The 14,126-nt window shown below is 41.7% G+C and overlaps 2 protein-coding genes across 2 annotated transcripts in view; both read right to left on the bottom strand.

The window, feature by feature from the left end:
* Window positions 1-14,126, bottom strand: part of fam171a1 (family with sequence similarity 171 member A1) — a 293,547-nt gene that overhangs the window by 2,984 nt on the left and 276,437 nt on the right. The window lies entirely within an intron of this gene.
* nbn (nibrin) overlaps window positions 1-14,126 on the bottom strand; it is a 43,505-nt gene that overhangs the window by 1,112 nt on the left and 28,267 nt on the right. The window contains exons 16-17 of the mRNA XM_080737635.1: window positions 4,512-4,625; window positions 2,905-2,954 (exon numbers count right to left, since the gene is read on the bottom strand). Of these exons, the coding sequence (XP_080593761.1) occupies window positions 2,905-2,954; window positions 4,512-4,625 (164 nt within the window). The remainder of the gene's footprint in view (window positions 1-2,904; window positions 2,955-4,511; window positions 4,626-14,126) is intronic.

The raw sequence follows: 14,126 nt of genomic DNA, 5'->3' as shown, positions 1-14,126 counted from the left end.
CCCCACACTGTCAGAGGTCCCCTGCAGGTGACTGTGTGAACATGCGTTTAGTCCCCATAAGTATAGCTAGACAAACTCACACACACACACACACACACAATCACACACAATGTCGGTGATACCTGGGCCTGGCATTTGGGGGGGCTTTTAACATTCCTGGCGAGTCATTCCTCAGTGTTCTTGGTGGCAAATAGAACAAACGAGAAATGAGGGGAAAAAAGGGGGGTGGGGGGCAAATTAAGTGCCGTAAAACACTGGGACAGTTGTTTGAACAGCTCTCAAACCAAACATCCTTGCGGCGGGGGCCGGCGTATGGACTCCTGCTCTCAGCCCTCTGACACAGGGACGTGCTGGCCATTGGGAAAAGCGGGACAACTCCCGAACGGCCGGTTCATTCCCGGCCGGACCAGGCCGGCCATTAGGAAAAAAATTAAAAATAAAATGTTGGCCTTCGTTCCATTTTGGGGGCTGTGCGGCCAACAAAGTAAATCGTCACTGTCGGCCAGAAACCTTCTATCTCCAAGTTTCAAATTGATACATTTTTTCGCAAAGCAAATCCCTGCTTCATCATACAAGGTCGTTGCACAAAAGTAGTGAAAACAGCCGATCTGCAAGCACACAACGCCTCGCGGTCTAGTTTAAGTCATTTTTAACATGACAAATACAAAACAAACGGTTTTGGACATACAAGGTTTCCACCCGACAACGACAAAATATAACTCCTGTAATTGGCCCACTGGCTTGTCACTTGTCATGATCTGAAATGGCAAATCTTTGAGTAGCAGCAGCGCTATAGAGAGAGATCTCTCTCTATAGCGCGCAATGAGGGCCGCAATGAGGGCCTGAGGGGCCCAGCATGTCCCTGCCTCTGACGCTGGAATAATAAAAAAAAGGGCGCTTGTTTTCTTTAGCGGCAGAGAGAGAGACGGCTCCCTGGACACACGCATGACTGGCTCCAACACGGGGCGCGCAGTGATCACACAGCTCAGCCCTCACACGCACACACACACATACACACACACACACTCACACGCGCACACACACAGGCACGTGCACACATAGACATCAAAGGGGGCTCGAGCCTCTGCCCCTTTATCTGTCTGTAAAAAAAGGGCCTCTCCGGACCATGAATGCAAATGCCCTCTTTCCATGCTATACATACATCGAAGGCAGAATTCAAGAGAATTGCCTCGAAAACTCTCCTGAACTTGAATGCAGCATCATATGTTGAAAGAATTTGCCCTCTCTATGTGTAGAAATCCATGCTGTATGCCACATCTCCAGTATTGACTTGATTATGCATAGTTCAGTGTGGTATCAAGCACCGAAAATAGCCGACCTCCAAGCTCACAACGCGTCGCGCTGCGACGCGTTGTGAGCTTGGAGGTCTGCTATTTTCGATATTTTCACCAAAAGGCCCTTTTAGACATTTCAGCCCCTGCCTCTCTAACATTCTCTGCACGTCCCTGCTCAGCCCTGACACACACACACACACACCATCCATCTCAAACACACACACACACACACACACACACTCTCCAACTGTCTCCCTATCTCTCTCTCATATGCACATTATCTCTGTCTCACGCACGCACGCACACGCGCACACGCACACACACACACACACACACACACACACACACACACACACACACACACACACACACACACACACACACACACACACAGAGCCTGGTTTCTGCTTAGCCAGGGAAAACACGCCAGCCTCAGGGCCAGCTTACATCACCTCCGTTACCCCGGCAACAGCGGTGACGCAGGTGAAGCTGAATTCTGATTGGACGAATTGTGAAAACAAGTCTAAAGTGATTTTTTTTCCTTCTTTTTTAAAAATGTTAATTTAAAGAAAAAGAAAAAATATATATATATGAAAATAGTGGGAACTGGAAATGGCAGATCCATCGCGATGTGTTGTGAGCTTGCAGATCAGCTAGTAGTTATAAAGTACTGTGACACTGAGTCTATGATGCATTATAACACGTTATACATGTTGTTATAAATTGTCAGATTATAAAGGTTTATAACAGGCGCTATAATGCCCTATAAGCACATTATATACTGCATTACAAATGTGATAATAATGCATTAAGCTGTGTCCAAACCTTAAGCTATTTCTTCTTTTCTAGTCGTGTCTAGGGCTGTCACAAGTATTACATAATCGTAATTATTTGAAATAATCGTGATCATTTTTCATAATCGTCATAATCGTTTCCATGATGAAAATCTTAAATAGTGGAAATAGCCGATCTACAAGCTCACAACGCGTCGCGTCACGTTGTGAGCTTGTAGATCGGCTATTTCCACTATCAATGTTCTTTAAGTAAGTATAAAGTTCTTAAAAAAAAAAAAAAAAAAAAAAAAAGAAAACTCCAAACATCAAAACATGTCCGTGTCTCCGGACGACATCAACGCTGATTGGCTGTCAGGGTGCGATGGGTGGAGTGGGGGTGAAGCGAAACGAAAGGCCGCTTCACTTGGATTTTTCCAAATGGGAAGAAGATACCGAAGCAATCGTTCACGCCGGGGAAATCTCGCTCTTTCGAACGACCGTCATTTCGACAAAGGAGTGTCGGGAGGGTTAGCGACTCACCCCACGGAGGTTAGGGTAAGGGTTGGATTTGGGTGTCGAAAAGATGACGCGTAGTAACAGCGAAACGCTCCCATTCTCGCCGCCCCTTTTGGCTGGTTCGCGCGCCGCGCTCGGTCGCGCGTCGTCCTGTCTTTGCATTCACTTTGTATGTAATCGCGCCGCTCTAACCATCCAGCTTTGTGTTACCAAAATGATTTGTGTGACAATAATTCATCTTCAGGTGCACAATGTCACGACGGAGACGGCCCTAAACGAGACGGCGAGAGAGACGAAAACCAAAACCCTATTTTACTCACCGGAACAGATCGTCTCCTAGGTTCTCGTCGGTCTCTTTCTGCTGCTCCTCCTGACACGCACACGCGCACACACACACACACACACACACACACACACACACACATAGGTTACTTGGCCTGTCACCTCTAGGGCTGTCACAATTATTACATAATCGTCTAATCGAAATTATTTGACATGATCGCGATTATTTTTCATAATCATCATAATCGTTTCCATGTTCATTTTTTTGGGAAATAGCCGATTTACAAGCGCACAACGAGCTTGTAGATCACAACGTTGTGAGCTTGTAGATATTTCCACTTTCAATGTTCTTTTTTTAAGTATAAAGTTGTCAAATATGTCATAATTTCTTTGTATATTTAGGTAATGTGTCATATCCACCATGTACAACTTCAGAGCCTAAAAGCCAAACAGAAATGTAATTGTCAACAACAAAAACACAACTAAATCGTTAATCGCAATTATTTGAGTGACAATCCTCATGTAAAATGTCATTACCGTGACAGCCCTAGTCACCTCCATAGGGTTACCCATAATCTCTCGAGACAGATTCGCCACCCACCATGACAACCACGCATACCAATGAACTGGCGAGTGTGGCCACATAAAAACATAATTTTAACTCTTTCTGTACACTTTTTTGAATACTTCAAAAAAGCTTGAATACATGATTACTATGCAATTGTCAGATTGTTGATATTATTGACATTGGTTCTCAGTTAATAAGTAGTTTAGAAATGGTAGAGGTAAGGCCCACCCTGCTCGCTGTAATTTGTACATGTTTAAAATAAAGAATATGTCGTAGCCCCGACCCCCCCACCCTACGCGGTGGTAGGGGGTCCCCTGCTCCATCTCCCCATCAGTTTGGGGGTCCCCGGCCTGAAAACGCTGAAGACCCCTGTCCTAGTATAATCATAATAGTAGATAATCATGTTTTATAGGGGGAAAAAAATCATGGAACCCCATCTTTAAGTGTCCAAATAACTTCCAAATATTATCAAATGATATCTCGCGGCACCCACTTTGAAAACCCCTGCCCTAGTTGCTCCCGGTGAGCAGGTGGGTGCCTTGCATGGTTTCCTCCGCCATCGGTGTATGAATGTGTGTGTGAATTAGGGATGGGACGATACGCGATATTATCGTTTATCGTGATAAAAAAACACTCACGATAATCGTATCGTGACGATTTCATGTATCGTGATATCGTCCTCCGTCATGCACTGGGATCAATTCACCTTTTATTTGCCGAGCTGCATATCCGGTAGCATTTAAACCCTCTATTGGTAAAACGTACTTATAGTATTACGTACTTGATACAGTCTTTTTTTCACTCTACCAAATCTCTTTGCCAAAAAATAGCCGATCTACAAGCTCACTGCGACGCGTTGTGTGCTTGTAGATCAGCTATTTTTTGGCATATGTCCTGCCCCAGGATAATGGAAGTTGAGGATATTTTGATTATCGCGATAATATCGGAAATCGCGATTTCTTTGGTCACAATAATCGTGATATGAAATGTTCATATGGTCCCATCCCTAGTGTGAATGGGTGAATGTAATGACATTTTGATTAGATTTTGAAGACATTGGTAATGTGTCACATGTACCTCAGTGACGTCTCTCATCCACTCATCCAGCTCTGAGTTGGTGCCCCTGTTGTAAACCGACAAGTCTGACCCTTTTATGATGCTGTGTTTGACTTCAGCTCCAGCCACTTGAACCTGACACGCACGCACATACGCACACACGCGCACGCACACGCACACGCACACGCACACACACACACACAATTACATTTACAATTTTAAGTTAACACATATGGTGCCAACCCCGAGTTTCCCGAGTTTGTATTGGTACTAGTGCTGTGCCAACCCCGAGTTTCCCGAGTTTGGGCCGTTTTTGAAAAAAAAAAAAAAAATTGGACCTCCAGAAATGTATTAGGCATGATCGCGATCGCGAAATTGCATGTTTAACCCCCATACCAACCCATTCTTTCAAACATGGCAGCCATGTTTGTTTACATCTGAAGAAAACATAATGGCTGATAAATCATGAATGCCTGCACGGATTTCCAAGCGGATTTTTTTGTTTGAAAGCTGTGAACAGCATCTACACACGTGGTGCATCATCTAGGCATGGGCGTGCACTTTTTACACACTTGCACAATTACATGGAAGTCTATGGTAACCATGGCAACGTGGGACATTGGCCGGAAAAAATCATTGCAACATAAGTGTTAAAGAGATATTTCACTTAAAACAAAAAACTTTGACATTTTATCGTCTAATCAGGCTTTTGGGAACACCCAGGACAGTTTCTTTTAATTTCTTCATTCAAATTTGTATGTTTGTCCCCAAAGTAAAGCCCTGCTTCATCATACAAGGCTGTTACACAACATTAGTGAAAACAGCCGATCTACAAGCACACTTGTAGATCGGCTGTTTTCACTAGTTTAAATTGTTTTTAAAATTATAAATACAATACTGGCTTTCAAGCAGTTTCAAGGGGCACACTTGACCCTTCTCAGGGGAACACCAAGGGTCCCCAGGCACAGTGGTTGAAAAATCACACCCGTGTGAACTGAGCGGTGGAGGCTGCGTGTGTGTGTGTGTGTGTGTGTGTGTGTGTGTGTGTGTGTTCTTGTATTGGTGGTTTATGAGGTCAATAAACCTGATTACACGCAACACTATGACACTATGGAATTGTGAGGACATACACAAAGTCCTCATAATTCTAACAGTGTAGAAGTGTTTCTATACCTCTAAAAGGCCCAAATACCAAGTTTCAGCTATGTCCTTATAAACCACAATTGTATTGTGAGGACTATCTCACTAGTGCCCCCAGTGGCCGGTTGAGTGCTATTGCACCCCTCATGAATAATTCACACAAGTGGCTGCTGATTGGCTGACGGCCGGATGTCCTCATAATTCACAATTATGTCCTCATAAACCACCATGTGTGTGTGTGTGTGTGTGTGTGTGTGTGTGTTTGTAACATAGTGTGTGTGTGTGTTTGTAACATAGTATTAACAAATAACTAATTACCAGGAAACTGCCACAACTTTTCAGTGCCACCACTGTCTAACTGATCTACACCCACCTCACAACACAAGAAGCTGACCTTGTGGACAGGTATTTGTTTATAGTGTTGGACATCGTGAAAATGTTAAAGAACGTAATTTATGTTGAACAACTCACAGGCTCATTATTATCACTTGGCCTGGTTAAAGAAGGAACGATATTGACTGGTTGAAATGACTGCAGGTGCACTGGAAACTTTGCAAGCCTTTGAAGCCTCTTTGTGGTTATGCATTTCCTGTGGTTGAACTACATACACTGTGTACGGAACATACAGCCTGTATTTTCGAGACATGCATGTCTATTTTCATCACTGATCAGCGCATTCTGCATACCTCAGCATATGTCTATGTCTGAAAAAGATGCAAGATAAGCTCCTTTGTGAGTGTGCACACCTACGTGCACACACGCACACATACATATGTCTGGGGAATTTCCCTGAGATCGAACCATCGTATATAACGGCTCACACCAGAGCATCTTTTAGGCTTTTTGGGGGATTTTTGGAGGACACGGAGGGCTTACGCCCTGCCGGGGTCCTCTGCCCCTTTGCGCTCTTTTTGGGGGATTCTTCTCTTGCACCTTGGTCAGATCTCAAGCAGTTGGTTCCACATGGATGAAGGTAAAATTGACTTACATTAAAAGAGGTACATTTCTCTATTTTGAGATTAAACCTATTTGGTGTTAAATATTATACTTTTTTGGAATTATCTAAATCTAATGGAACCTCCTGCTTTTAAATCTAAATTTGGAATTATTTTAGAACAAGCCTAATTTAAGGCATTGGTAAATCCTGATTGATTTCTTTTCAATTATTTTTGTATTTGCATTTGTATTTTTAAATGCACATGTGTAATACCACTGAGTGAATAAAAGGAAGCTTTAAACTTCCAAAAAGCCTCATTTTCGGTAAGGATAAATAAAGTGCTGTAAGGATAAATTGACTTTGTCTTCTTTAGAAGCAATACCCATCTGTGAGTATCTGAATTCCACACGGCTGTTACATTACTGATAAAAGCTCATACTTCATATTTTTTAGTTTTTAGTGGTGAGCATCAGTACGTTTCTCTGGACAGAGTAGGACAGGTAGTCTCGTAAGAATCTTTTGAGGACCTTAACTGTCTTGTCTGTGACATAAAAAGTGTACATCGTGAGGGTTAAGGCTGTTTTTTTCTGTGGTCGGGGACCTCCTGTCCGAAATGTATTACACACTGCTTTCAGGGGAGCCCCCGGGCTCTCACTGTTACAGTCTTCATGGCGCCCTAACGCGGGGCGGGCGAGAGCTTTAGCGCATCAAACTACCATACCTAAAACTGCCGGGCACTTAGCAGGTTGAACTCTGCTAGAACTAAAATGATAATCTGGAGTTTGATGGTCTAATCTTTCCCCGCTTAAAATACAAGAACCTACGAAAGAGATTAAGAACATCTCAAAAATCTCAAATAAGAGATCTCACACAGCCGTGTGGATTTATTTTTATTTTCCGGATTATTTTCCGAAGATTATTAGACTGGCTCTTTAACTGACTTTGTATGCTGGCTTCAGTATGAGCCAGAGAGGGAGAGAAAAATAAATATGTTTTAAGAAATCGTCACTCATGTTGTCTTAACTATCTTTATGATTGGTTAATATAACAAGAGTATCCGTACATGAGGAAAATTATAATAATCTATATTATAGCTTGATTTTGATTTCTATTTTACATTCAGTTCTAACAATGCATTCCATAATGTGTATGTATGTACGTATGTATGGCTTGTTTGATCTATGTGTGAGTTTCATTACGGCATGTCTGAGTCATAGCAGGAGCACCGCTGCTACTAGAAGCAGTTGATACATGTCGTAAGCGACACGCTAGAGACACACCGACCTGTCTGCCCTACTGGCTGAGTATTCTGAACACTGAAATATGTTTTTGTTGTTTTAACTTTAACCTCACTTTGCTTTATGAACTTGACCACCCCATTGTAAAGGAAAACATAAGAATAATACATTCAAGTAGATTGACACTGAATTTGTATTTTAAATTATATTAAAAAGGGATAGAGTGACAATCTTCATTCTAAAAGAATTATGTATTTTCCTTTTTCCTGTTTTATTTGAACTAGAAATATTTCTACTTCATTTAAAGTCACATATGTTTTTATTTGGAACATTAACACAACTTTACAGGCTGAGCCTGACCTGCCAGACCAAGGGAGCAGTCCACTAACTATGAACACTCCAGACCTTCGTCTCAATGTTTGTGAGGGGTTCTGCCCAACAACGACGATGAACTCTTCCTATCCGACCCATGATCGTACCGCAAATGCCCGTGAAGATTCGCTACTGTCGCTGTCTGAGAAACTGTCTGAGAAACTGTCTGAGAAACTGTCTGAGAAACTGTGTCCTGGTTAGGACACCACTGCACCCGCAGGACTGTGGAGAGGTAGTCAGCGTCAGCATGGGCCTGTTAGTCTGGTCCTCGTCCCTACCTGTGGTACGTCAAGGCTCCAAGGCTCCCATTGAAGGGGGTGACTTGGGGTCCCTATCCCGCAAGGTCACGAAATGGCCAGGGGTAGCACTGTGAGACTTAGGCCGCGTGGGCCAAAGTTTTTTTTTTTTGTGTGACTTTGATGAAGAATGGAGGAGAAAAAGAGGAATAGACTTTTGCCGGGGCTTGAAATGCGGTCGGATGGGACTGACATGGGCTGGTTTGGATCAAGAAGGACAATCATTATACTGCTCTGGTTTTGCGTGATTCATTCTATTTTGTTGTGTGTTCCATAAAAAGCAAAAAAGAAAGAAGAAAAAAAAGAAAAAGAAAGAAAGAAAAGAAAAGGAAAAAGGGGGAAAAATGTAAAAGTGTTGTTTTATAATCTGCTGTTTGACTTTTGTTTGCTACTTTGCTGTAATCGTGGTGATTTTTTGTCAAACTATTTTGTTCTTTTTGGGGTGTTGTCTTGTTCATGTTCTTTTAGGTTTGATCAACATAAATGTACGAGAGAGGGTGTTGGACATCGTGAAAATGTTAAAGAACGTAATTTATGTTGAACAACTCACAGGCTCATTATTATCACTTGGCCTGGTTAAAGAAGGAACGATATTGACTGGTTGAAATGACTGCAGGTGCACTGGAAACTTTGCAAGCCTTTGAAGCCTCTTTGTGGTTATGCATTTCCTGTGGTTGAACTACATACACTGTGTACGGAACATACAGCCTGTATTTTCGAGACATGCATGTCTATTTTCATCACTGATCAGCGCATTCTGCATACCTCAGCATATGTCTATGTCTGAAAAAGATGCAAGATAAGCTCCTTTGTGAGTGTGCACACCTACGTGCACACACGCACACATACATATGTCTGGGGAATTTCCCTGAGATCGAACCATCGTATATAACGGCTCACACCAGAGCATCTTTTAGGCTTTTTGGGGGATTTTTGGAGGACACGGAGGGCTTACGCCCTGCCGGGGTCCTCTGCCCCTTTGCGCTCTTTTTGGGGGATTCTTCTCTTGCACCTTGGTCAGATCTCAAGCAGTTGGTTCCACATGGATGAAGGTAAAATTGACTTACATTAAAAGAGGTACATTTCTCTATTTTGAGATTAAACCTATTTGGTGTTAAATATTATACTTTTTTGGAATTATCTAAATCTAATGGAACCTCCTGCTTTTAAATCTAAATTTGGAATTATTTTAGAACAAGCCTAATTTAAGGCATTGGTAAATCCTGATTGATTTCTTTTCAATTATTTTTGTATTTGCATTTGTATTTTTAAATGCACATGTGTAATACCACTGAGTGAATAAAAGGAAGCTTTAAACTTCCAAAAAGCCTCATTTTCGGTAAGGATAAATAAAGTGCTGTAAGGATAAATTGACTTTGTCTTCTTTAGAAGCAATACCCATCTGTGAGTATCTGAATTCCACACGGCTGTTACATTACTGATAAAAGCTCATACTTCATATTTTTTAGTTTTTAGTGGTGAGCATCAGTACGTTTCTCTGGACAGAGTAGGACAGGTAGTCTCGTAAGAATCTTTTGAGGACCTTAACTGTCTTGTCTGTGACATAAAAAGTGTACATCGTGAGGGTTAAGGCTGTTTTTTTCTGTGGTCGGAGACCTCCTGTCCGAAATGTATTACACACTGCTTTCAGGGGAGCCCCCGGGCTCTCCCTGTTACAGTCTTCAATAGTATTACTGTTTGCTAGTTACCAATTATGATTAGTAGCAGCCAGTAGCGCTTTTGGGGCCGGACGGGGCCGGACGCCGTGTGGCCAATATATTTCCCACATGCACGGCAAGGATGGCACGGAACAGTGCTAGAACCATAGAGTTATAGGCTATACAAGGGACGACCATGGTAATCAAATGGCTATTCGCATAACAGGTTTACCAGGCAGGCAGTGAGTGGTGGGCTTGCACATACCCCCCTATTCATATGGATAGGCTACTTTAACACCTACTGTAGGTTTCCAGCGGTGACTGTATGTGCATTGTGTGTGTCTCAGGCTACCTGGCCCCATTACTGTGATAGATGAGATTTGTTCAAAGCAAACTTTTAGTTAGCACGCACACATCTAAAGGCGCGCGTGCATGTGACCTGTGTCCGCCCTGAAAAGAAAACCCCAAAGCACCACTGGTAGCAGCTCTGCACAGTCATGTATGCTGATCAGCGTAGCTCCTATATACAGTATCACATGACATCACATCATGACCATGACATCATGTACAGTACATATGAGTTTAAGTTAACTCCGACATACAGGAGTAGGCAGGCACCCAGGCACCATTTTTACCCTTGGGTAAAAATGCTAATTAAGTTCAAGCCTACAGATAATTTTGGTCACTTTATCATCTAATCAGGCTTTTATGAACACCCTGAACAGTTTTTAATATTTAGATATTTGATGTAAATGTTATCTTTCCCCCCAGGCTCAGGGCCTCTCCACATACACACCCATTGTAACTTCAAACTTAATTTTAACCATGATAGATTCATTAAAAACACACACTATTTTTTTCTGGTGACTCATACTACCCTCCTAATACGTGAGCAGGCCGTGTTTTCTCAATAACCTTTTTCATTTATTTTTAATAATTCTTTGGGAAAATGTGAAAAATATAAATAAATACAAAATAAAATTATTACAAATAAATGAAAAATTGTATCGAAACAACACGGCCTGCTCACGTATTAGGAGGGTAGTATGAGTCACCAGAAAAAAATAATGGGTGTTTTTAATGAATCTATTATGGTTAAAATGGAGTTTGAAGTTACAATGGGTGTGTGTGGGGAGAGGCCCTGAGCCTGGGGAGGCAGACCCATGCAAGGCAGAATTTTTTGAAAGTGGAATATCCCTTTAAATCCCGATACTGATTCTAGAATTATTCCTCTACACAGTATTACACAGTATAGGCAAAATTCTTGTGTTACGAATTGTGTGTACATCTTGTAGATCAGTGACTTCACTAGCATTCAGATACAGTATATGACACCAAAGTAGCTTACTACAATTATATGAAAGGTCAAATTATTCTAAATAAGCTTGTGACCTTGACCTTTTATCACTGAACTGTACTGTCTGTATACTGTACTGTCTGTACTTTTACTGTACTGTAAAACAGTGCAGTAAAAGTCTGTCTATCAGTGATGACACTGATAGACAAATTGTAGCATTCCCTGTGGGATCATAAAGCACCAAATATGGTGTCTCGTTTGGCTTGAATAAAGCATAGCCTTATTAGCCTACTACCAAGGTTGTCCCGAATATGCCATTTCCTCATTTGTGACACAATGTTACTATAGTCCGGCCATTTTGTGCAGTATTTTGATGGAATCGCGCACTTTACGATAGAAGCATGACATTTGGCACACAGTTAGAACATGCCATATGGAAATTCTTTGGCTATAGGGCCATCACAGATTTGTCTTGGGAAACTTGTAGGAGCCAATCAAAGTTGGGCTGTCATAGACTTTACTATACAGTAAAATAATACTAAAAACAAATATGCTTTAAGTAGCATGTGAGGGGTCAAACTAGGTGTTTTTTTTACCGGATTCTGAATCCAATGCATGCATTTGTTTTGCACGAAAAACATTCATTGGGCTAAAAACGGCCCTCACAGTTTTGTTGGGGCTGTTTCTCAGAAAGGAATGTTTTTTTGTGCAAAACAAATGCTTACATTGGATTCAGAATCCCAAATGACAGACAATTTTTGCCTGAAATGCTCGGACTACAATCAGTCTAACCTGCTTGATCCCTCCAGACTCAAATCTAATCCTCATCTCCTTGCTTGAGGGAGCACTAAAGCACAAGTGGAGGATGCGATTGGAGTGAGACTCTCATCCCAAATACAATTTCTGATGTATACAGTCTGAACAAAGCCAGTGGCTTGTACACACTGTTCAACTCATCAGGTAGATAAAATCGCTCTGCAGTTCAGAGTACACAGTACAAGTCTTTTCTTGAAATCTGATGTCCATCATTGTGGTTTCCAGACTGCATAACTGACCTGTGAAAGGGGTTCAAACACTAAGAGGTTTCACCAGGATGATATATATATATATATATATATATATATATATATATATATATATATATATATATATATATATATATAGACACAATATACCGACATACAATTTACTTTATTATTGAGATTGTCATGGATTTAAAGTTCCTTGAAGTACACAATAAGGAGGAGCTCAAGTGGGACACAACGCATGTGAGGATAAAGAATTTGCAACTATATTGCTTTTATCGCCTGAAGAGGTTCGTAGTCTAGGCTACTGCATCCTCTGGCTGGACTACAATAGCTCCATTGAGAGTGTTCTGTCACACCTGGATTCGCCCACAATAATTAATAAAGTTATATCACTGGATTGATCCAGACAGACAAACAGTCTTTTAATTATATAAAAGAAAATAATGTGTGAATTCAATCAAACAAGCCACCTGTCCTGTTCTCTGATTGGCTGTAGCACGTATCTACTCTCAGTGCTGTCACAACCCATGTTAGGCTTTTAGGTTATAGGATGGCAAAAGGATCATCTGGGCTAGCATGTTGCATTGTGAACCGGGCTTAAGAAATCTGTTATACAATCCGGGATGAGGTGCGTGTGTGCACGTGTGCGTGCGTGCATCCGGCAGTGGTAGGTCACGTCAGACAGTGGGTAGGTAGGAGTCTATGGCATCTCAGTGATGTCATGATGACTCAAGACATGCAACAAATCGGTCATATCTGCACAAAAAGGGGTAAATTGCCCCCATTGATTACGGAAGGGGATTTAAGAAATCTGAAGATACCCTTACACTTAAACCAGGGGTGCCCAACCTTTTTTGACCCAAGGTCTACTTTGAAAATGTGCCACCTAGCTGAGGGCTACCAGCCCAAAATGTACCGTAACACCCATTCAATATACATGTGAAAAACAGAAAATATTAATAGATATTATAACATTGTACTCACTGTACTGTACTGTAATTATACTGTATAGTAGGAATTGTAATTGAATGAAACGATTGCAACTTCTCACATTGGGCATACAGACAGCATGACCATTTATTGCACACTCTGCATATGCACTGACAACACACTCACACAAAACCTGTGTATTTATTTCAAGTCACTGATAGTTCTCTTTTTTATATAGTTTTTTTTTTCTTTTTCTTTTTTTATAGTTTTTTTTTATAGTTTTTTTTGTCCTTTATTCCATGTCAGTCTCTCTACCTTAGTGGGAAACCTGGCACTGGGAAGAGGAGGCTCCTCCGCTCCGCTCCGCTCCAAGCCGACCCTATTGGGGCCGCGCGCCGCATGTTTCCAACAAAACAGAGCCGTGCGCAGTAGCCTACTAGTGCAGTGAAGCCTTTGGCACCGCGGAGACGGAGAGGAGAACAGACAGAGAATTCCCTTTATCACGATTTCACTCATCCACACACGTAGGCTATGTTTATAATACATAGCCTACCTTTTGTCAGTTAAGTTATATATCACCAGCCAGTCAACGGATACGAATTCAAGTGAGACTGATTGAAAAACACACGCCACGAGTCGCCTCCGTCTCTCGGTTGTGGTGATTAATCAATAACCAGCTGGATTTAATATTGCCCGTCTTATTAAAAAATACAATGCCTTAGATTAGATGGCGTCTTTTG

Source organism: Nannobrachium achirus (assembly GCF_963921795.1).
Source record: "Nannobrachium achirus genome assembly, chromosome: 2".
Lineage (NCBI taxonomy): Eukaryota > Metazoa > Chordata > Actinopteri > Myctophiformes > Myctophidae > Nannobrachium > Nannobrachium achirus.
Note: the sequence above shows the minus strand (reverse complement) of the source record. Positions and strands in the feature narration are given on the sequence as shown.